Source organism: Schistocerca nitens, chromosome 4, assembly GCF_023898315.1.
Source record: "Schistocerca nitens isolate TAMUIC-IGC-003100 chromosome 4, iqSchNite1.1, whole genome shotgun sequence".
Taxonomy (NCBI): domain Eukaryota; kingdom Metazoa; phylum Arthropoda; class Insecta; order Orthoptera; family Acrididae; genus Schistocerca; species Schistocerca nitens.
This window is the reverse complement of record NC_064617.1, coordinates 373320358-373341872: the sequence shown is the minus strand read 5'-3', so window position 1 is coordinate 373341872 and position 21515 is coordinate 373320358. Positions and strand designations below refer to the sequence as shown.

Here is a 21515-nt window from a genome sequence, read left to right as displayed (position 1 = left end):
CTGTAGAGCTGCTGAACATTAATACTCCCTCATTGTTGCGAATAATGTTGTAGTTATGTAGACTACAAACATCATCCTGGAGAGACAGGAATATTTTGTGAAATGTTTTACCATACATCATACATCACTACTAGTTTCGACGTTTTAGCAAGTTATCGTCAGATGACTGTTTCAAAAGGAAGCGAATGGGCGATAGAAAGTTACACAGAACATAAATTACGATGTATGTTTAGAGAGTAAGAGTGCTAGATTTTTTAAATTTTTTGTTTGTTTGAAAATGTGTTTTTGAGAAAAACATTGCAAGAAATTCTTGGTACACTTACTATTTTTCCACATATACGCCATCCCGTTGAGTTATTGTGGTAAGCTGTGGCCCTTCTCGAAGAACTCTCCCACAAGTTCATTTCCCACTTCAGAACCACTTTCTGCACTTAATTCCACTCACTTGTGCCTTCCAAGAGATGAAATGGAATGTCGTGTGGCTAGGGCCTCCCGTCGGGTAGACAGGTCGCCTGGTACAGGTATTCTCAGTTGCAACATCGGCGCCTTGCGGCTCGATGGGGATGAGATGGTGATGATGACGACGACACAACACCCAGTCCCTGAGCGGAGAAAATCTCCGATCCAGCCGGGAATCGAACCCGGGCCCCTTTGCACAGCATTCCGACGCACTAACTTCTCGGCTAGCGAGGCAGACTTCAAGGGGATGAAAAGATGATATTCTGAAGGTGCCAAGTCAGGGCGGTACAGGAGGCTATTCAAAACATTAAAATGAGGCCAGGAGGCCTTGGTGGTTAGGCTTGTGTGAAGACGGATATTGTGCATCAAGCACCCTCCTCTTGTCAGCAGCCCCATACTATTGTTTTCAGTCCTCCTTTTGAGACTTTTTAGGGACTCGGAATTGCTATACATTGATGGTCTCCACCTGAGGTACAAATTCAACTAAAATGATGCCTTTTCGGTTGCAAGACAGTGAGGACATGTTTTTTTGCACGAAATTGTGGTTTCGGATTTTTTGGCAGATGCAGCTGCGGAATCGGTGTAACGCCACTGTGACAACCAACTTTTTGTCTAAGGTGTGTAATGAGCCATACACGTATCGTGTCCAGTTACAGCACAGCCCATAAAATCTTCACCTTGCAATTAAAAAATTCAAATGGCTCTGAACACTGTGGGACTTAACATCTGAGGTCATCGGTCCCCTAGAACTTAGAACTACTTAAACCTAACTAACCTAAGGACATCACACACATCCATGCCCGAGGCAGGATTCGAACCCGCGACCGTAGCAGCAGCACGGTTCCAGACTTAAGCGCCTAGAACCGCTCTGCCACAATGGCCGGCACGTGATTCGTACTTTGCGGGATTCCTTACCGACGTATTTCACGCATCTGAATACTATAATCTGTGTTGGGGTTCTACCGTGCTCATGCGATGCTCGCTGTGGTCAGAGGATCCCCCTCTACCACTCAGTGTTGCCAGCCCTCCAGAAACAAAAACCACAGCCCATTATGGCCACAGTACACTTACTTTATGTTCATCGTGCAATGGAAACTAACATCTACGCACAATTATATGCACTTGAATATGTTATGTACTAATTCGTCAAAAATGAAAGGGGAAGCCGCCTGTTAGAATTTTGCACAGAGCGCAACTTAATCATAGCTAACACCTGGTTTAAGAATCATGAAAGAAGGTTGTATACATGGAAGAACCCTGGAGATACTAAAAGGTATCAGATAGATTATATAATGGTAAGACAGAGATTTAGGAACCAGGTTTTAAATTGTAAGACATTTCCAGGGGCAGATGTGGACTCTGACCACAATCTATTGGTTATGACCTGTAGATTAAAACTGAAGAAACTGCAAAAAGGTGGGAATTTAAGGAGATGGGACCTGGATAAACTGAAAGAACCAGAAGTTGTACAGAGATTCAGGGAGAGCATAAGGGAACAATTGATAGGAATGGGGGAAAGAAATACAGTAGAAGAAGAATGGGTAGCTTTGAGGGATGAAGTAGTGAAGGCAGCAGAGGATCAAATAGGTAAAAAGACGAGGGCTAGTAGAAATCCTTGGGTAACAGAAGAAATATTGAATTTAATTGATGAAAGGAGAAAATCTAAAAATGCAGTAAATGAAGCAGGCAAAAAGGAATACAAACGTCTCAAAAATGAGATCGACAGGAAGTGCAAAATGGCTAAGCAGGGATGGCTAGAGGACAAATGTAAGGATGTAGAGGCTTATCTTACTAGGGGTAAGATAGATACTGCCTACAGGAAAATTAAAGAGACCTTTGGAGATAAGAGAACCACTTGTATGAATATCAAGAGCTCAGATGGCAACCCAGTTCTAAGCAAAGAAGGGAAGGCAGAAAGGTATATAGAGGGTCTATACAAGGACGATGTACTTGCGGACAATATTATGGAAATGGAAGAGGATGTAGATGAAGATGAAATGGGAGATACGATACTGCGTGAAGAGTTTGACAGAGCACTGAAAGACCTGAATCGAAACAAGGCCCCCGGAGTAGACAACATTCCATTGGAACTACTGGCGGCCTTGGGAGACCCAGTCCTGACAAAACTCTACCATCTGGTCAGCAAGATGTATGAAACAGGCGAAATACCCTCAGACTTCAAGAAGAATATAATAATTCCAATCCCAAAGAAAGCAGGTGTTGACAGATGTGAAAATTACCGAACTATCAGTTTAATAAGCCACAGCTGAAAAATACTAACGCGAATTCTTTACAGACGAATGGAAAAACTAGTAGAAGCCGACCTTGGGGAAGATCAGTTTGGATTCCGTAGAAATACAGGAACACGTGAGGCAATACTGACCTTACGACTTATCTTAGAAGAAAGATTAAGAAAAGGCAAACCTACGTTTCTAGCATTTGTAGACTTAGAGAAAGCTTTTGACATTGTTAACTGGAATACTCTCTTTCAAATTCTAAAGGTGGCAGGGGTAAAATACAGGGAGCGAAAGGCTATTTACAATTTGTACTGAAACCAGATGACAGTTATAAGAGTCGAGGGACATGAAAGGGAAGCAGTGGTAGGGGAAGGGAGTAAGACAGGGTTGTAGCCTCTCCCCGATGTTATTCAATCTGTATATTGAGCAAGCAGTAAAGATAACAAAAGAAAAATTCGGAGTAGGTATTAAAATCCATGGAGAAGAAATAAAAACTTTGAGGTTTGCCGATGACATTGTAATTCTGTCAGAGACAGCAAAGGACTTGGAAGAGCAGTTGAACGGAATGGATGGTGTCTTGAAGGGAGGATATAAGATGAACATCAACAAAAGCAAAACGATGATAATGGAATGTAGTCGAATTAAGTCGGGTGATGTTGAGGGTATTAGATTAGGAAATGACACACTTAAAGTAGTAAAGGAGTTTTGCTATTTGGGGATCAAAATAACTGATGATGGTCGAAGTAAAGAGGATATAAAATGTAGACTGGCAATGGCAAGGAAAGCGTTTCTGAAGAAGAGAAATTTGTTAACATCGAGTATAGATTTAAGTGTCAGGAAGTCATTTCTGAAAGTATTTGTATGGAGTGTAGCCATGTATGGAAGTGAAACATGGACGGTAAATAGTTTGGACAAGAAGAGAATAGAAGCTTTCGAAATGTGGTGTTACAGAAGAATGCTGAAGATTAGATGGGTAGATCACATAACTAATGAGGAGGTACTGAATAGGATTGGGGAGAAGAGGAGTTTGTGGCACAACTTGACCAGAAGAAGGGATCGGTTGGTAGGACATGTTCTGAGGCATCAAGGGATCACCAATTTAGTATTGGAGGGCAGCGTGGAGGGTAAAAATCGTAGGGGGAGACCAAGAGATGAATACACTAAGCAGATTCAGAAGGATGTAGGTTGCAGTAGGTACTGGGAGATGAAGAAGCTTGCACAGGATAGAGTAGCATGGAGAGCTGCATCAAACCAGTCTCAGGACTGAAGACCACAACAACAACAACAATTCGTCAACTGAAGAAGCCACGAGGGGTGCACTCAACGTGCTCTTCACATACTACTGGACCTGAGAAATGCAGTTAAATACGCAAGATTACAAATAATCAAAACATACACTGCCTGATAAAAAAAAGGTGAAGCACCCTGGAACCATAGTGGGATCGCAATGTAACGTGGTATACCTGCATACCATCGTCGGGTATGTAAATGGCTGGGTATGGTTACACTCTTCCGTGACAGCTGGAGGGGCCATCAGAGTGCATAAGTGTTGTGCGTGTTTAGTGTTGATATCACGCGTGGTAAGGTAGGGTAAAACAGGAATCGATAACCATATGGGGGAGATGGGTAACTGGTGTGGTTCTTCAACTTTACGTTTTACAGCTCTGCAGTCAGTTGATAGTCTTCTGCGCAACCGACACGTCAATGCACCACTTTACTCTTTATTTCAAGAAAAAGTCAATGTTATCCTTCATTTTAGATTTTAATACACTGTAATATTATATAGCATGCCAATACTTTCCACCTTACTTACGTTAGACTCTGAGTAATTAGGGAAACTTACATTGCTAGGCAATATAAGTCTTGTTGCTAACTATCAAGTTGTTTCTCCTTGTGTTCTATCCACCAAGTCTGATGACGTGCTGTGGCCATCTCTCCCTGTCGAGTGGGAGAGATGGCCATACCCTTTTTGAATAGTCATCCACACAGTAAAATTTCGTTTACTTTTTGTCTTGACGGGAATTCCTTTATTTTTACAGGAGACAACTCAATACAATCCGAAGATTTATTAAAAAACTACAAACCCGCCTCGATTGCGAAAAAGCACCTAGTGTTAACCTAGGTTTCGGCGTAGATAACTACACCTTCTTGAGAAGAATAAAACCCACAAGTGCCTAAGAAGACCTTTGTCAATGATTAAAAGAACACCATAGCTATACATTTATACACGAAAAAAAGGGGAAACACAAACTGCAGTTTATGGCGGGTCATGGCCCATCGAACATGGGCCGGTGTGAGGTGGAGGTTACACCATTAAGTTAAGTAACAGTTTAGACTTTGTACACATGTACTGTTTGTGTTTCCCCTTTTTTCGTTTATAAATGTATAGCTATGGTGTTCTTTTAATCATTGACAAAGGTCTTCTTAGGCACTTGTGGGTTTTATTGTTCTGAAGAAGGTGTAGTTCTCTACGCCGGAACCTAGGTTAACACTAGGTGCTTTTTCGCAATCGAGGCGGGTTTCTAGTTTTTTAATATATTAAGCAACGATTGCTGACGCGCTGCGATGTTGAAGGTTCTTAAATTCCGAAGATTGATTCTGCTGAAGGCAGATGGAGAAATAAGGCCTCCAAATTACTATTAACAAAGTAAAAAACAAAGAAGAGTAGTTCAGTCAGAATAGGTTCTATAGTGTTTGATATTGCCAGAAAACTCTATAGCGAAATATGAAAATTGGTTGTGATTCAAAAACTACAATGGGTCCATGTTCCTGTTTCGTTTTAGCCAGTTCTAGGCGCTCAGTACGGAACCGCGCGACTGCTACGGTCGCAGGTTCGAATCCTGCCTCGGGCATGGATGTGTGTGATGTCCTTAGGTTAGTTAGGTTTAAGTAGTTCTAAGTTATAGGGGACTGATAACCACAGATGTTAAGTCCTATAGTGCTCAGAGCCATTTGAACCATTTGAACCGTTTTAGCCAATGAGGGACGACTTGTGTGATTCCCTATTACTTCCTCTAGAAAACTTGACTGTTACTAACAGTTCAGTAAAACGTACTAAGATTATTGGATATTCTTTTAATACGATTCATTATTTGTTTTTAAAACTCTTTTTTTACATGTGGCCATATATCCCTTGTGTGTCTGGCCATCTAGCCCTGATACACAGGTAAGATGGAGAAGTGTTACTCGATTTTAAAGAAGTTCGTGTATAGTTTGAATTTTGGTCTAACTTTGTCAACGAAGTCTGATATTGTTCTTAACGAATATACACTAAACGCCAAACAAACTGGTATAGGCACGCGTATTCAAACACAGAGATATGTAAACAGGTATAATAGGGCACTGCTGTCAGCAACGCCAATATAAGACAAGTGTCTGGCGCAGTTGTTAGATCGATTACTGTTGCTACAATGGCAGGTTATCAAGATGTGAGTTTGAACGTGGTATTATAGTCGGCGCACAAGCGATGCGTCACTGAACCTCCGATATAGTGTCGAAGTGGTTATTTTCACGTACGACCATCTCAAGACTGTACCGTGAATTTTAGGAATCCGGTAAAACAGCAAATCTCCCAAATCGCTGCGGCTGGAAACAGATCCAGCAAGAAAGGGATCAACGACGACTGAAGAAAATTGTTCAACGTGACGGGAGGGCAACCCTTCCGCAAATTGCTGCAGTTTCAATGCCGGGTCATTAGCAAGTGTCAGCGAGCTAACCACTCAGCGAAACATTACCGATATCGGCTTTCGGAGCCGAAGGCCCACTTGAGAACCCTTGATGAGTGCACGACACAAAGCTTTGCGCCTCTCCTGGGCCCGTCAGTACCGACACTGGACTGTTGATTACTGGAAACATGTTATAGTCGGTGCACGAGCTATGAGATACGGTATCTCCTAGGTAGCGATGAAGGAGAGATTTTCCAGTGCCACCATTTCACGAGTGTGCCATGAATATCAGGAATCTCGTGAAACATTAGATCTCCGATATCGCTGCGGCCGGAAAAAGATCCTACAAGAACAGAAACAACGGGGACTGAAGAGAATCGTTTAACGCGACAGAAGTGCAACCCTTCCGAAAATTGCTGTAGATTTCAATCCTGGGCCATCAAGAAGTGTCGGCATGCGAACCACTTAACGCAATATCATCGATATGCTTTTTCGGCGCTTTACGCCTCGCCTCGGCCCGTTAACACCGACACTGGACTGTTGAAGACTGGAAACGTGTAGTATGTTCCGCTGAGTCCGTTTCAAATTGTATTGAGCGGATGGATGTGTACGGGTATGGAGACATTCTCATGAATCCATGGACCCTACATGTCAACACTGGACTGTTCAAGCTGGTGGAGGCTCCGTAATGGGAAGGGGCATGTGCAGCTGGAGTGATATGGTAGTCTAGATACGACTCTGACAAGTGACACGTACGTAAGCATCCTGTCTGGTCACCTGCAGCCATTGTGCATTCCGACGGCCTTGGGCAATTCTAGCAGGACAATGCGACACCCCACACGTCTAGTACTACTTCAGAGTGGCTCCAGGAACACTCTTATGAGTCTAAACATTTCCACTGGCCACCAAATTCTCCAGACAATAACATTATTGAGCATATCCGGGATGCCTTGCAATATGTAGTTCAGAAGAGATCTCTACCCACTCGTACTCATACAAATTTATGGACAGTCCTGCAGAATTCGTGGTGTCAGTGCCCTCCAGCACTACTTCAGACATTAGTCGAGTCCATGCCACGTCGTGTTGCGGCACATGTGCATGCTCGCGCGGTCCCTACAAGATATTAGGCAGGTGTACGAGTTTCTTCGGCTCTTCAGTGTATATGTGAAATATATTTGAAATGTGCGTATCGCTGGAAAATCCACGGGTAAAAAGTTTTATTTAAATCCCTGGAGTGATTTCAACCAAATTTGATACATGTACATTAATTATGATCTAGAAAGAAATACTTTGGGGATAAGAATCAACAGGCTCTTCTTGGGGGAAAGCATGATGACGTGAAGAGGGAATGTGGGAGGAGCATATGCACAGACATAGAGAGGGGGGAGGGGGAAACTAGGAGTTGAGCACAGGTCGAAGTTGAGGAGGAGGTGGATAGAGCTGGACTTGGAAATGGACAGAGGGAGGGGAGAGGTAGAGATGGACAAAGGAAGGGGTGATATGGGATGAGGCAGGGGGAGGAAGAGATAGGCAGAGAGAGGGAGGAGGAGATGAACAGAGAGAAGGGAGGAGGAAATGAACAGAAAGAGAAGAGGAGGAGAGGGACGGAGAATGTGGGGCAAGGAGGAGGTGGACAGAGAAAGGAAAGAGGGGGAAATGAATTGGGTGAAGGGAGAAAGAGATGGATAGATAGAGGGAGACTTGGAGATACGTAGAGGAGATGTGAAGAGGAGATGATGGAATTAGAGGGGAACAAGGAAATAGATGGAGAGGAACGGAGTAGTGGACAGAAGGGTAGGAATAAATGGATGGAGAGAGGGGAAAGGAGGAGATGAAAAGAAAGAGATGCAGGAGGAGATGGACAAACAGTGAGGAGTTGGAGGAGATGTGCAGGGATTGAGAGGGAAGAACGAGATGGGCTAATATAAGAGAGTAATAAAAATGTACCAGGGAAACGCGGGTACTCAGAAAGTTAATAATGCGTAAGGACATAGTTGGGAAATACTAATGATATCAAGTACGTTTACCGTATAGTGGCAACCTACCCTCGGAGGATGCTACACGATTTGTATATTTCGTGTCACATTTTGTGTCGTGCTCAGCTAACAAGTTGTATCAAAAATGTAACTTTTGTAATCGTGCCCCTACTTGACTAAATTTCTGCAGACAAGTATTCTGGTCTGTTCTCTAGCCTGGAGATATAAGCCTGGTTTTCCCTGCTGCGACTCAGCTGTTTTAAAAAAAATGGCTCTGAGCACTATGGGACTTACCATATGTGGTCATCAGTCCCCTAGAACTTAGAACTACTTAAACCTAACTAACCTAAGGACATCACACACATCCATGCCCGAGGCAGGATTCGAACCTGCGACAGTAGCAGTCGCGCGGCTCCGGACTGAGCGCCTAGAACCGCGAGACCACCGCGGCCGGCGCTGTTTTAAAAGGCGAGTGATTTTCACGGGGTCGCTGGTGTTTCCTAATACCCCTTGGGAATAATCTGTTGATAGTGTTGGCAACCAGCAACACTTTACTGCAATAGTATTAACGGGAAACGAGCAATAGAAGTACCTATATATTGCAGCGAAGGTTGATTGGACCAAAGGCTTGTGTGTTAAATAAACTTTCGTAGGGCAGTTTGGAGCTATCAGAATCTAGGAGAGGGCCAACACCCCTGTTGGGGGCAAAAGATAAGTTTTGAGAGTTTGGATATGCAGGTGGTGTTGCGGTGCGTGTTTGGGAAGTCGGTAGCGTTAATTTTGCAAAGTGTTCAGAGGTGTGTTCCCGTACGCGGACGTGGGAAGTGTCTTAATGCTTTTTTTTTTTTTCAAGGCGGCTGTTACTGTTTACCGAGCTTACTAGGACCGTTGAGGAAGAGGCAGCCTAACAAAGGGGAGAGCAACTATCTAGCTGGACGTGTCGTTTAACGAAAGAAGACGACTTGTCAAGGGTTATTAGATGATAAAAAATTCCGTTTCCCTCGAGTGGAAATTTTAATCTCTGAGATTTTGTGGAGATGGTAGCAAATGCTTGTTGATGATGTAGTGATGTTTGTCATGCTCGTTTAACAGTACAGTTGTCGCATCTTGGAGTCCTTCCAAAATTGTTGGATTACTACAGGGCACTGATAAGAGACACAGAATTTACTATTTTAACTGTATCTCACAGTCCAAAGAGACTTTAGTAATTAAAAGCGGCAGACATCGGGAGAAGCGGTCGCCCTACGCTGAACCACATGCTCCGAAAGGCAGCGGTCAGCTTACAGATATACGGTATCATGGAACACGGTCGAATGTGTATAAATCCTAGTAGAGACATTTAGAATGTGCAAGGGATTAAATTATTCATTCTCCAGCAAAATGTATCCTATTTGAACTTTAGTCTTAGAGTAAAACGTAAGTCAGTGTGAATACTAGCGATCTCTTTCGACTGCTCTTTATTTCAGCGTGAAGGTAATTAAGCACCAGTTTTCGAAATATGGTGATGTCCTTTATCACAAAATGTGTAGAAACTACATTATCTCGTTATCAAGTTCAGTAAAACAAGGAAAACACAAATAATTATCAATATGACATTAGACACAATCAAAAACAATAATCAAGCAGTAAACTTGCACCGTCGAACGTGTAAGACAATTCCTTACACATGTCGTGGTACAACGTTCTTAACTACCGGCCTCACAACACCCTCAAGGAGCTCTGTTTATTAATGAAATTCAGCTGCCAATCAAGAGTTTAAACTTACGACAAACTCTTGATTGGTTTCCAAGGGCTACGTATGTGTGAAAACGTCAGTAAATATCATTTTCCCTCAATCCTCAATAGAGACAGTATTTAGTAATTGTTACGACCTGACACATAAACTTTCAAAGACTGCACTGTTAACAACAGTATCCTCTCGTACAGTGTTTGTTCGGTGACTGGAGTCTGGCTGGTTTCTGAGTCGAGAAACGGAGGACTTAAGTGGCGGCCGGCAGCCGGCGACTCACCTCGGCGGGGAAGGCGTAGCCGTTGATGTTATGCTCGGAGCCCGAGTCGTCGTGCTGCCCGTAGTGCACGTGTATCTCGTGGAACTGGTACTTGTAGGAGAGCGGGCCGCCAGACACGTTCACGTGGTGCCGCGTCGTGTTCTCCACCGTGAAGATGACGCTGTGTCCCGTGTTGCTGATCATGCCGCCCACCTGTAGCACGAAACACGGATTCTGCATCTCTTCAGCCACCATAACATCCTTATGCAATACCAGTACCGTCAACTGGCGTTAAGTTTGATTTTCTATACCTAAAATTACATCATTAGCACGAATTAAGCAAGGCACCATGCATTTAGAGTGCGTTCAGGATGATTTAGAAGGTTTAATGTTCCATAGATTAATATTATATTGCCAGCACTAGACTTGATGTTGATTATACGTAATTTAACAACTGCTACATCTCAGTAACTCTCTTCATAATCTACATCTACATCCATACTCCGCAAGCCACCCGACATTGTGTGGTGGAGGGTACTTTGAGTACCTCAATCGGTTCTCCCTTCTATTCCAGTCTCGTATTGTTCGTGGAAAAATAGATTGCCGGTATGCCTCTGTGTGGGCTCTAATGTCTCTGATTTTATCCTCATGGTCTCTTCGCGAGATATACGTAGGAGGGAGCAATATACTGCTTGACTCCTCGGTGAAGGTATGTTCTCGAAACTTCAACAAAAGCCCGTACCGAGCTACTGAGGGTCTCTCCTGCAGAGTCTTCCACTGGAGTTTATCTGTCATCTCCGTAACGCTTTCGCGATTGCTAAATGATCCTATAACGAAGCGCGCTGCTCTCCGTTGGATCTTCTCTATTTCTTCTATCAACCCCATCTGGTACGGATCCCACACTGGTGAGCAGTATTCAAACAGTGGGCGAACAAGTGTACTGTAACCTACTACCTTTGTTTTCGGATTGCATTTCCTTAGGATTCTTCCAATGAATCTCAGTCTGGCATATGCTTTACCGACGATCAACTTTATATGATCGTTCCATTTTAAATCACTCCTAATGCCTACTCCCAGATAATTTATGAAATTAACTGCTTCGAGTTGCTGACCTGCTATATTGTAGCTAAATGATAAGGGATCTTTCTTTCTGTGTATTAGCAGCACATTACACTTGTTAACACTGAGATTCAATTGCCATTCCCTGCACCATGCGTCAATTTGCTGCAGATCCTCCTGCATTTCAGTACAATTTTCCATTGTTACAACCTCCCGATGTACCACAGCATCATCCGCGAAAAGCGTCAGTGAACTTCCGATGTTATCCACAAGGTTATTTATGTATGTTGTGAACAGCAACGGTTCTACGACACTCCCTTGCGGCACACCTGAAATCACCGTTACTTCGGAAGACTTCTCTCCAGTGAGAATGACATTCTGCGTTCTGTCATCTAGCAACTCTTCAATCAATGGTCTGATAGTCCATATGCTCTTACTTTGTTCATTAAACGACTGTGAGGAACTGTATCGAACGCCTTGCGGAAGTCAAGAAACACGGAATCTACCTGGGAAGCCGTTCTATGGCCCTCTGAGTCTCGTCGACGAATAGCGCGAGCTGGGTTTCACACGATCGTCTTTTTCGAAACCCATGCTGATTCCTACAGAGTAGATTTCTAGTCTCCAGAAAAGTCATTATACTCGAACATGATACGTGTTCCAAAATTCTACAACTGATCGACGTTAGAGATATAGTCTATAGTTCTTCACATCTGTTCGACGCCCCTTCTGGTAAACGGGGATGACCTGTGCCCTTTTCCAATCCTTTGGAACGCTACGCTCTTCTAGAGACCTACAGTACACCGCGGCAAGAATGGGGGCAAGTTCCTTCGCGTACTCTGTGTAAAATCGAACTGGTATCCCATCAGGTCCAGCGGCCTTTCCTCTTTTGAGCGATTTTAATTGTTTGTTGTTTTATGGTTCACATAAACAAAGCTAACAATAGGGTTAGTGTATTTTTACACTGTGACAGTATTAGATAACTAGGTGAGAAGCTACCATTTCTGTGAAATTATGTTAGGTAATACATCTAACACTTCTGTTAAATGGTGCACGTTTCTTAAAATTATACGGTTACTTCAGCATCGGCTGAAGAAAGCCCAGAATGAAGATTAAAGGGTGCTAGAATCTAATAGTGATTATGAAAGTTTCTCTGAGTAACAACTAAAGATGCCGTACATATCCACCAAACCACCCGGCTTTGAATTACCACGTAATCTCTGGTAGATTCGTGACTGAATAAGAATAAGCACTAGAAGGTGTGCCTACTCTCTGTACAACTGGAAGAAAATGATTTCCCGAAGTTGTGACTGTGGCGTTGAAAAACAGACTGTTCGCCACGTAATTAAAGTATGTCATCTGAGATTCTTCTCTGGGGACCCAAGAGACTTCCTGGTTGTGACGGAATGATCAAAAGACTGCATTTGTGGCCAGGGTAGTAGTTTGTAATTTGCTTCAAATGTATATTTTTTGTGATACGCTAAATAAAAGTAAATTAAAGACTGAAGAATTGTACTTTAGCGATAGACCTTCAGTGATTCAAGTCGCCTTTCTGTGTGTCTTCACGATCGATGCATATTTTGTTACTGTGTTACTGTAGACTGTATATGATTTCTGAGTTGTTAGTGTTTAAGGTGTTGACATAGTGTGACGCATTTGTGCTACCTTGTCTACTAGTGTGTATTGTTGTACGCTATATTGAGTATCTCTTTTGTTAAGTTGATCTCAGTAAAGCGAAGTATTTATATTAGATGATACATGTACAGTATGTTCATTGTTGGGCGGGCGGTTTATTTTCCTGAGTATTTGTATTATTGTGTCAGGTGTTAAATCAGAAAATTGCCGCAACCCCTGGATAAGAGTATACGCTGGCACAGCCCCTAGCCAAACTCCACTCCTACCGATACCCTCCGCCCCACTTCCATAACACGTCAAAGTAAGCACTACAGACATATACTGATATTACCACAGACTTTTGTCTGTCTGTCTGCCCGTCCGACAATTAAGAACGTTTCTTTTCAAGAACGAATAGACGTATCAAATTAAAATCTATGTCATATATTTAGAACGTTTCTTTTCAAGAACGAATAGAAGTATCAAGTTAAAATCTATGTCATATATTTAGGACTTGTTCCTTTCACGCTGTAAAAATTTTAAGCTTCTAACTCAGTTCATTCAAAAGATACGGGGACTTTTGTCACATATTTTGATACAGGAAAACTCACTCATGAGAATCTACAGGGTACTTCCAGTTGACATAGAATCATGAAAGTTGGTAAGAAGAAAGGTTTCACAATAGAAGTAAACGGAAAATTCCGAAACCGTTACTTCGTAATTTATAAAGAGGAAAAAGATTCTTTTGTGATTTGTTACCCGACTTCATACTTGAAATTAAAACATTCTCGAAAGTGTTCGAGTCCCTTTGCCCGACACTTTGCCAGTAACAGTATACATAACAGGCAAAAATTAGCAATATCCTCGATTCGCGATTTGGATAAATAGTCTGTATAGATAATTAATTTTGTACGGAACACTCTCTGCTCGTGTCCTACTCGCACCTAGCCATTTTTTTCTCTTTTTATCCTCACTGCATCCTCAGTGCAGCCTTAGTGCGCAGAGAATCCTCCTCGTCACAGAACCACTGCACACCACTAGAGGAGCAAAAACAAACCAGAGCACCGGAGTATAGTGCGGCAACAAGTCTACAGGAACAAAGGCCTCCAGTGTGGTCAAACAAACCTGAATGACAGAACGACGTGGTATACCGTCTCTCTGTGAAGAACTGAGAGCTAGGAGAGACGTCGAGGCTGGTTGATTTGGGACGAGGGGACTAACCAGCGAGGTCATCGGTCCAATCGGATTAGGGAAAGTTGGGGAAAGGATTCGACCGTGTCCTTTAAAATGGAACCATCCCGGCCTTCGCCTGAAGAGACGTGTAGACCTTGGTGGTTGAACACTAGCATATCACGAGCGAGGCGAAGAGTGGAAATAAGTCGTGGATCAGTTTCCATCTTCTTTTACAACTTTCTGTACATGGGAAAAGCCCATACTGCCGAAATCTCTTGCATTAGTTATGGCTGTCAAGGCAATGGGTGGCAGGAAGCTGTTCAAAGGATTGTTTTGCTATACGACAGAGCTCCATCACATTCATCACAGGCCACACACTGCTTCTTTGGGCTATCAAATGATACTCACGCCCCGTATTCTCCTGGCGTGGAAACCAGTGGTCTGTTCCTCTTTCCTCGAATGAAGAAACCATTACGTGGCAGGTATTTCTAGAACGACTAAGAGGTTTTTTGGAACGTTCCCGAACGGCCAGAGTGCATTTTACAGCTAAGATGCCGGCTGCGGTGGCCGTGCGGATCTAGGCACTTCAGTACGGAACCGCGTGACTGCTACGGTCGCAGGTTCGAATCCTGCCTCGGGCATGGATGTGTGTGCTGTCCTTAGGTTAGTTAGGTTTAAGTAGTTCTAAGTTCTAGGGGACTGATGACCGCAGATGTTGAGTCCCATAGTGCTCAGAGCCATTTGAACCATTTTTTGAACAGCTAAGATGTCCCCCACGTCTTCCATCGCCTGGAGAAACTGTCCCGTAACAGAAGATACACTACTGGCCATTAAAATTGCTACACCACGGACATGACGTACTACACGTGCTAAATTTAACCTATAGGAAGAAGATGCTGTGATATGCAAATGATCCAACCGATTTCTCATACACAAACAGCAGTTGACAGGCAATGCCTGGTGAAACGTTGTTGTGATGCCTCGTGTAAGGAGGAGAAATGCGTACCCTCACGTTTCCGACTTTGATAAGGGTCGGATTGTAGCCTATCGCGATTGCGGTTTATCCTGTAGCGACATTGCTGCTCGCGTTGGTCGAGATCCAATGACTGTAAGCAGAATATGGAATCGCTGGGTTCAGGAGGGTAATGCGGAACGCCGTACTGGATCCATAAGGCCTCGTATCACTAGCAGTTGAGATGACAGACATCTTATCCGCATGGCAGTAACGGATCGTGCAGCCACGTCTCTAACCCTGAGCCCGCATCTCGTGGTCGTGCGGTAGCGTTCTCGCTTCCCACGCACGGGTTCCCGGGTTCGATTCCCGGCGGGGTCAGGGATTTTCTCTGCCTCGTGATGGCTGGGTGTTGTGTGCTGTCCTTAGGTTAGTTAGGTTTAAGTAGTTCTAAGTTCTAGGCGACTGATGACCATAGATGTTAGGTCCCATAGTGCTCAGAGCCATTTTTTCTAACCCTGAGTCAACACATGGGGACGTTTGCAAGACAACAACCATCTGCACGAACAGTTCGACGGCGTTTGCAGCAGCATGGACTATGAGCACGGAGACCATGGCTGCGGTTACCCTTGACGCTGCATCACAGACAGGAGCGCCTGCGATGGTGTACTCAACGACTAACCAGGATGCACTAATGGCAAAACGTCATTTTTTCGGATGAATCCAGTTTCTGTTTACAGCATCATGATGGTCGCATCCGTGTTTGGTGACATCGCGGTGAACGCACATTGGAAGCGTGTGTTCGTCATCGACATACTGGCGTATCACCCGGTGATGGTATGGGGTGCCATTGGTTACACGTCACGGTCACCTCTGGTTCATATTGACGGCACTTTGAACAGTGGACGTTACATTTCAGATGTGTTACGATCCGTGGCTCTACCCTTCATTCGATCCCTGCGAAACACTACATTGCAGCAGGATAATACACGACCGCATGTTGCAGGTCCTGTACGGGCCTTTCTGGATAAAGAAAGTGTTCGACTGCTGCCTTGGCCAGCACATTCTCCAGATCTCTTACCAATTGAAAAGTCTGGTCAATGGTGGCCGAGCAACTGGCTCATCACAATACGCCAGTCAGTACTCTTGATGAACTGTGGTATCGTGTTGAAGCTGCATGGGCAGCTGTACCTGTACACGCCATCCTAGCTCTGTTTGACTCAATGCCCAGGCGAATCAAGGCCGTTATTACTGCAAGAGGTGGTTGTTCTGGGTATTGATTTCTCAGGATCTATGCACCCAAATTGCGTGAAAATGTAATCATATGTCAGTTCCAGTATGATACATTTTTGTCCAATGAATACCTGTTTATCATCTGCGTTTCTACTTGGTGTTGCAATTTTAATGGCCAGTAGTGTATATGCGGAGCAAGACTAACGCCAAGGCTAAATTTCGAGATTACAGCCTAATTTTTATAGGTGATAATTAAAACCACCCCACAACCAACCGTTTTACATGTTATGCATGCTGTATTATTCCCTGTAGATGTAGACATCGGATTTACATCACCACTTAACCAAGTGATCACCACATACACTGTGATGACTGGGTGTTGTGTGATGTCCTTAGGTTAGTTAGATTTAAGTAGTTCTAAGTTCTAGGGGACTGATGACCACAGATGTTAAGTCCCATAGTGCTCCGAGCCATTTGAACTTTGCAATAGTTGTAGCTTCTTCACATATGTGGCTGCTGCCATTGACCATATTTCTGAACCGTACAGAATCAAATGGCTCTGAGCACTATGGGACTTAACCTCTATGGTCATCAGTCCCCTAGAACTTAGAACTACTTAAACCTAACTAACCTAAGGACATCACACATCACCCACTCATCACGAGGCAGAGAAAATCCCTGACCCCGCCGGGAATCGAACCCGGGAATCCGGGCGTGGGAAGCGAGAACGCTACCGCACGACCACAAGCTGGACCCGTACACAATCGCTGGCAGGGTAAGACTCCTGGATTATCTAACTTTTGTATCTACCGAGAATCTTCCACCCTTTAGGAGGTGGTACGGTTGGTAAAAAGCAGCGCAACCCTTGTGTCTGGTTCTTTTTAACTGTAACACGAATGTCAGGCACTTGTCGAGCTGTAGGCCCAGGTATGTTGCGGAGTCACTCCATTCTAACATTCTGCCAGCCACAGAGATTTGTCGATTTGGAGGAGTTAACGTGTTGTGAACATTACAGCAACTCCCTGCTCTGGATTTATTTCAATTTTCCAGATTTTGCAATATTAAATGATGGTATCAACAGGCCCAAATCTAGCCGAGGGGGGGAAGGGGTGGGGGTGGAGGAGGGGGGCAATCTGCTCGGGTGACAATTTCAGGAGGCGCCAAATTCATATTGTTGACGAAAAAACATTGTTTCCATACGCCTAGCATCCAGCGCACGTTGGTCCGTCGATTATTCCTATGTTTTTCAAACGCATCCCTGTTGGTTTTGAACATTTACGAACACATTCTGAATTGTTTCCTCAACTAATCATAACTTGATTTTTGAATGTATGCATGGGGTAGGCCTACGTGGTGTCTCTTCCAGGGGAATCCCCATCGCATCTAGAAACAAGAAAACTTTCTCCCAGACAAAATAGGACAGGGCTACACGAGCAGAGCCGAATAAACTCGAACGAATGAATTGCCAATCGCTGTTTGTTTATGTGGTTGATTGGTTGTGCGAGTGATCAGCGTTGTTATAATTATTAGCGAAATCCACAGATTCAGACTGCCAGAATGGAAATAAACGACTAACAGGAATAACAAGTAAGAAAAATTACATATTAATCTTCTCGGTGTATCCAAGAAAATGAAATTCTGACACAAAATTTTTTGCCAGATCGCTACTCTACTAAAGGCCAACCCCAGTTAGCAGCCCTTTAAGTTGTATTCTCAGAATAGCGTGGAAACGCGTTGTACGAACGCGTAATAACGCCTGACAGAAGAATAAAGGTGGATAACTAAACTAATGATTCCTGCATGGTTAGTGAAGTTATCCGGACAATACGTTTTGACAATGGCAGTAATAGTACAGAATTAGTGATGATAAGATTGATTTTTCGAACGAAGACGGAGAAGAAACAGGGGATCTACACAAATTATATGGAAGAATATGACGATTACAAATTTATGTAAAAATTTCGTACTACTACTTTTCGATACTATGCTAGAAAAACTGGAGCGTGTGAATGACATGTGAAACTATTTCCTGACGTAAAACCTTTTGCTTGTCGTAGACCTAGGCATCTGATATTTGTACTTCGTGAATTATACCTCTTTTGTCGTGTTATGTATATAAATAAGGTAGATAAAAGTGACTACTTGTGGCAAAACAGTCTCCCTTATTTGGGGTGTGTAACAATTACAATCATATTATAAAGGCCTATTTCGATTTATCTAGCAGACAGTGACAAAATATAGGTAATAAAGTCGAGAAACCACACCAGTCTTGGGTACTATTCGTATTAACAGCTTTTTCGATATTAGAAAAAGACATTTTGGCTTTTCATGTAGCAAAACGTTTCACGAGTTTTGATGAGGTACTAGAGTCTTTCGCAGAAATGAAAGCACGCCAGGTAAAGCTGTAGCATGATACGTCATGACTGAAGAAATGTGTGCTGTCTTGCTTGTCTCTTGTCTTTACTGGTTTTATGTTTCCTATATTTAATTTTAGCTCGATCAAATGAGAAAGTTATTAGCTAATAGGCAATAAAGAGTGTAATTTTTTCTAAAATATTCTCCCGGTTACAAATAATCCCACACAGTACTAATTATGAAATCTTTTATTTATTTTTAAGGGGGTGGTGTGTCAAACCAGCACAATGGGAGCAGGAGAGTCTCAAGAGAACATTTTAATTTCCATTGTCCTGAATGTAGGTTTGATGGCTTTCATTACAAATACACACGCTCGAATTGGCTCTGAGCACTATGCGACTAAACTCTGAGGTCATCAGTCGCCTAGAACTTAGAACTAATTAAACCTAACTAACCTAAGGACATCACACACATCCATGCCCGAGGCAGGATTCGAACCTGCGACCGTAGTGGTCGCTCGAGTCCAGACTGTAGCGCCTAGAAGCGCACGGCCACTTCGGCCAACACGCTCGAATTCCACAGAACGAAGTACAGTGACGAACAATAGACGAATGCTGTGTGAAAAGTAGTGACACTGCACTTTGCACATGTAAGACCAAATAACATGTCTTACATTTCCTCCAACATATGTATATTATATATCAAACGTTTCAGTAATATGCGCGCTACAAAATGAACGTATAGTTGAAAAATCTATTTTTTTAAAAAAATTTGTGGCATTCTATCTTCTCAAACGCTCTAGGAGGGTGTGTGGACACTATCATCTTTTGCCACCGTTCGGAGATATTGTAGATCCGGGGCTGGGTATCTAGGTGTTGCTGCAGTTGTGCAATGATCTTTATATTGCTGCTGCTTTTTTACACCGCCACAGCACTCCTAATCGTTCTAACATGTTTTCTACCTAACAGAGTACTGCCTGCCGGCCAGGAACGAATCAGTCATGCCGATCATGTGTCCTGGAACGTCTGACTGCGATAATCTGCATATTAAACCACCAGGCCAGACTTCACTGCACACTTTCTCGATGTCGAGGAAGTCCGCTCCTATACTGTGTTTTCTGTTTCTCGCTCAGCATATGCGTTCCACACAGACGCAGGGATTGTTGGATGGTGCTGTGTACAGGTTGGAAGCTAAACTGCTCAGGGGTGATTATGTTGTATTCGAGGAATCAGGTGAGGGCTGAGTGTATAATACACTCCAGTAATTTCCCTAGAATGCACAGTGATACATTTCTGAAATTTTGTGGAAGTAAGGGCTCTTATGTGGTGTGGGTAAGGTGATAACCTCAGCAGTTTTCCAGGTGATTGTAAGTAGCTTAGGGAGAGGCATTGGTTGTAGATTGTAGTGAGATAGGTGACTGTGGAAAGAGGTGTGTGTTTTAGGTGTGGGAGGCGGACCTTTCCGAAACTGAAGGATTTATTGTTCCTCAGTCCTTTGATGTGGGTACATACAAGGCGTTCGGAAACCGTTGTGGACTTTGTTCTTAGTGTGTTTTGTTTCAGTTGAGCCACTCGTCCGAGTATGTCTCTCTCGTGCCGTTCATTTTCGTCATTTTCGATTACGCACGTTCGGAATTGTGACTCCAATGATGTTGGCAGTACATCCACTTTGGAGTAGCGTATCTACTCGGGGAGCAGCCTTCTGCGCTTTCATTATCTTCCATACTTGGTTCATGTGCTGTCTATCTTCTGAGTCTTTCATCCCAACTAAAATCTCTGGGTTATTGTAACGTCTGTTTCACCTGTCCTTCCAGCTTTCTAAGCGGACGACGATCGTCGGGGTCGCAATAACGTCGCCAATTCTTCCTCATGCACCGCTTTGTGACGATCAGGCTCCATATGTCAGGGGGAAGATCCCTAGCACCAGTTTCTGTGGCCATCATGGTACGTGTATCTTGAGCAGAGGTCTGGAGGGCGGTTGTAAAATACTCGACGAACAAGTCAGTCTCTCTCTCTCGTTTCATATTTTCGGTATATCCTTCGGGTGATGCCCTACTAGGCTATTATATTGCTTCCAATCAGTGATATTGCTGTATTTTCCATCCCCCAACCTGGGCCTTAGACAGTGGCACGTTCGAGGACAATTGGCCTGTGGTCTGAGTCCGGCTCATCATGGACGGTGGTGTCAGTTCTTCACGGTAGCCCCTTGAACAGGTAGATGTGCACGACATCTGTCCTGAAATGGGCTTGGTGGGTGACATGAGTAGGCTTCTCGGAAGTGATTGGCCTCAAGAAGGGATCATCACCGAAAACCTGGCTCACTGCCCTCCCGCTGGCGTTTATGAAGTTGCAAGTCTAAGCACGCTCCAACTTACCAGTCATTGCCCGAAGTTCCTGTGTCGCGATATGATTGTTTGGAGGATCATATGCAGAAACTACCGTGAGAGCGTTATTCTCTATCTTTAACTCTATCCTGAGACTCTCGACTCTGATCATATTTGGTACATCGATTGTTCAAATCTTCCGATGCACTAGTACAGCCACACCTTCTTTCCGGCGATCAAGACTATCTGCCTGTCATGAACAGCATGGAGATACATTTATCTGTCCTGTGGACAGAGCACTTTTGCATCTTGAATCGGTTGGTCGGTAATAGATGCGTCTCCATGATGCAGGCGGCATCTATAGCATGTCGATCTAGAGGGAACTGAAGTTGGACAATTTTGTCAGAAATGCTGTTGGCATTCCAGTTTAGGACCTTAAGTTCTTATATCTATTCAGCAGTCAAAATTCCTAACTCCTTGAATA

General features: G+C 43.6%; 1 protein-coding gene across 1 annotated transcript in view; it reads right to left on the bottom strand.

Moving 5' to 3' along the window:
• Positions 1 to 21515, bottom strand: part of LOC126252317 (carbonic anhydrase-related protein 10) — a 788385-nt gene that overhangs the window by 707893 nt on the left and 58977 nt on the right. Inside the window, exon 3 of the mRNA XM_049953202.1 lies at positions 10347 to 10538. Within this exon, the coding sequence (XP_049809159.1) occupies positions 10347 to 10538 (192 nt within the window). The remainder of the gene's footprint in view (positions 1 to 10346; positions 10539 to 21515) is intronic.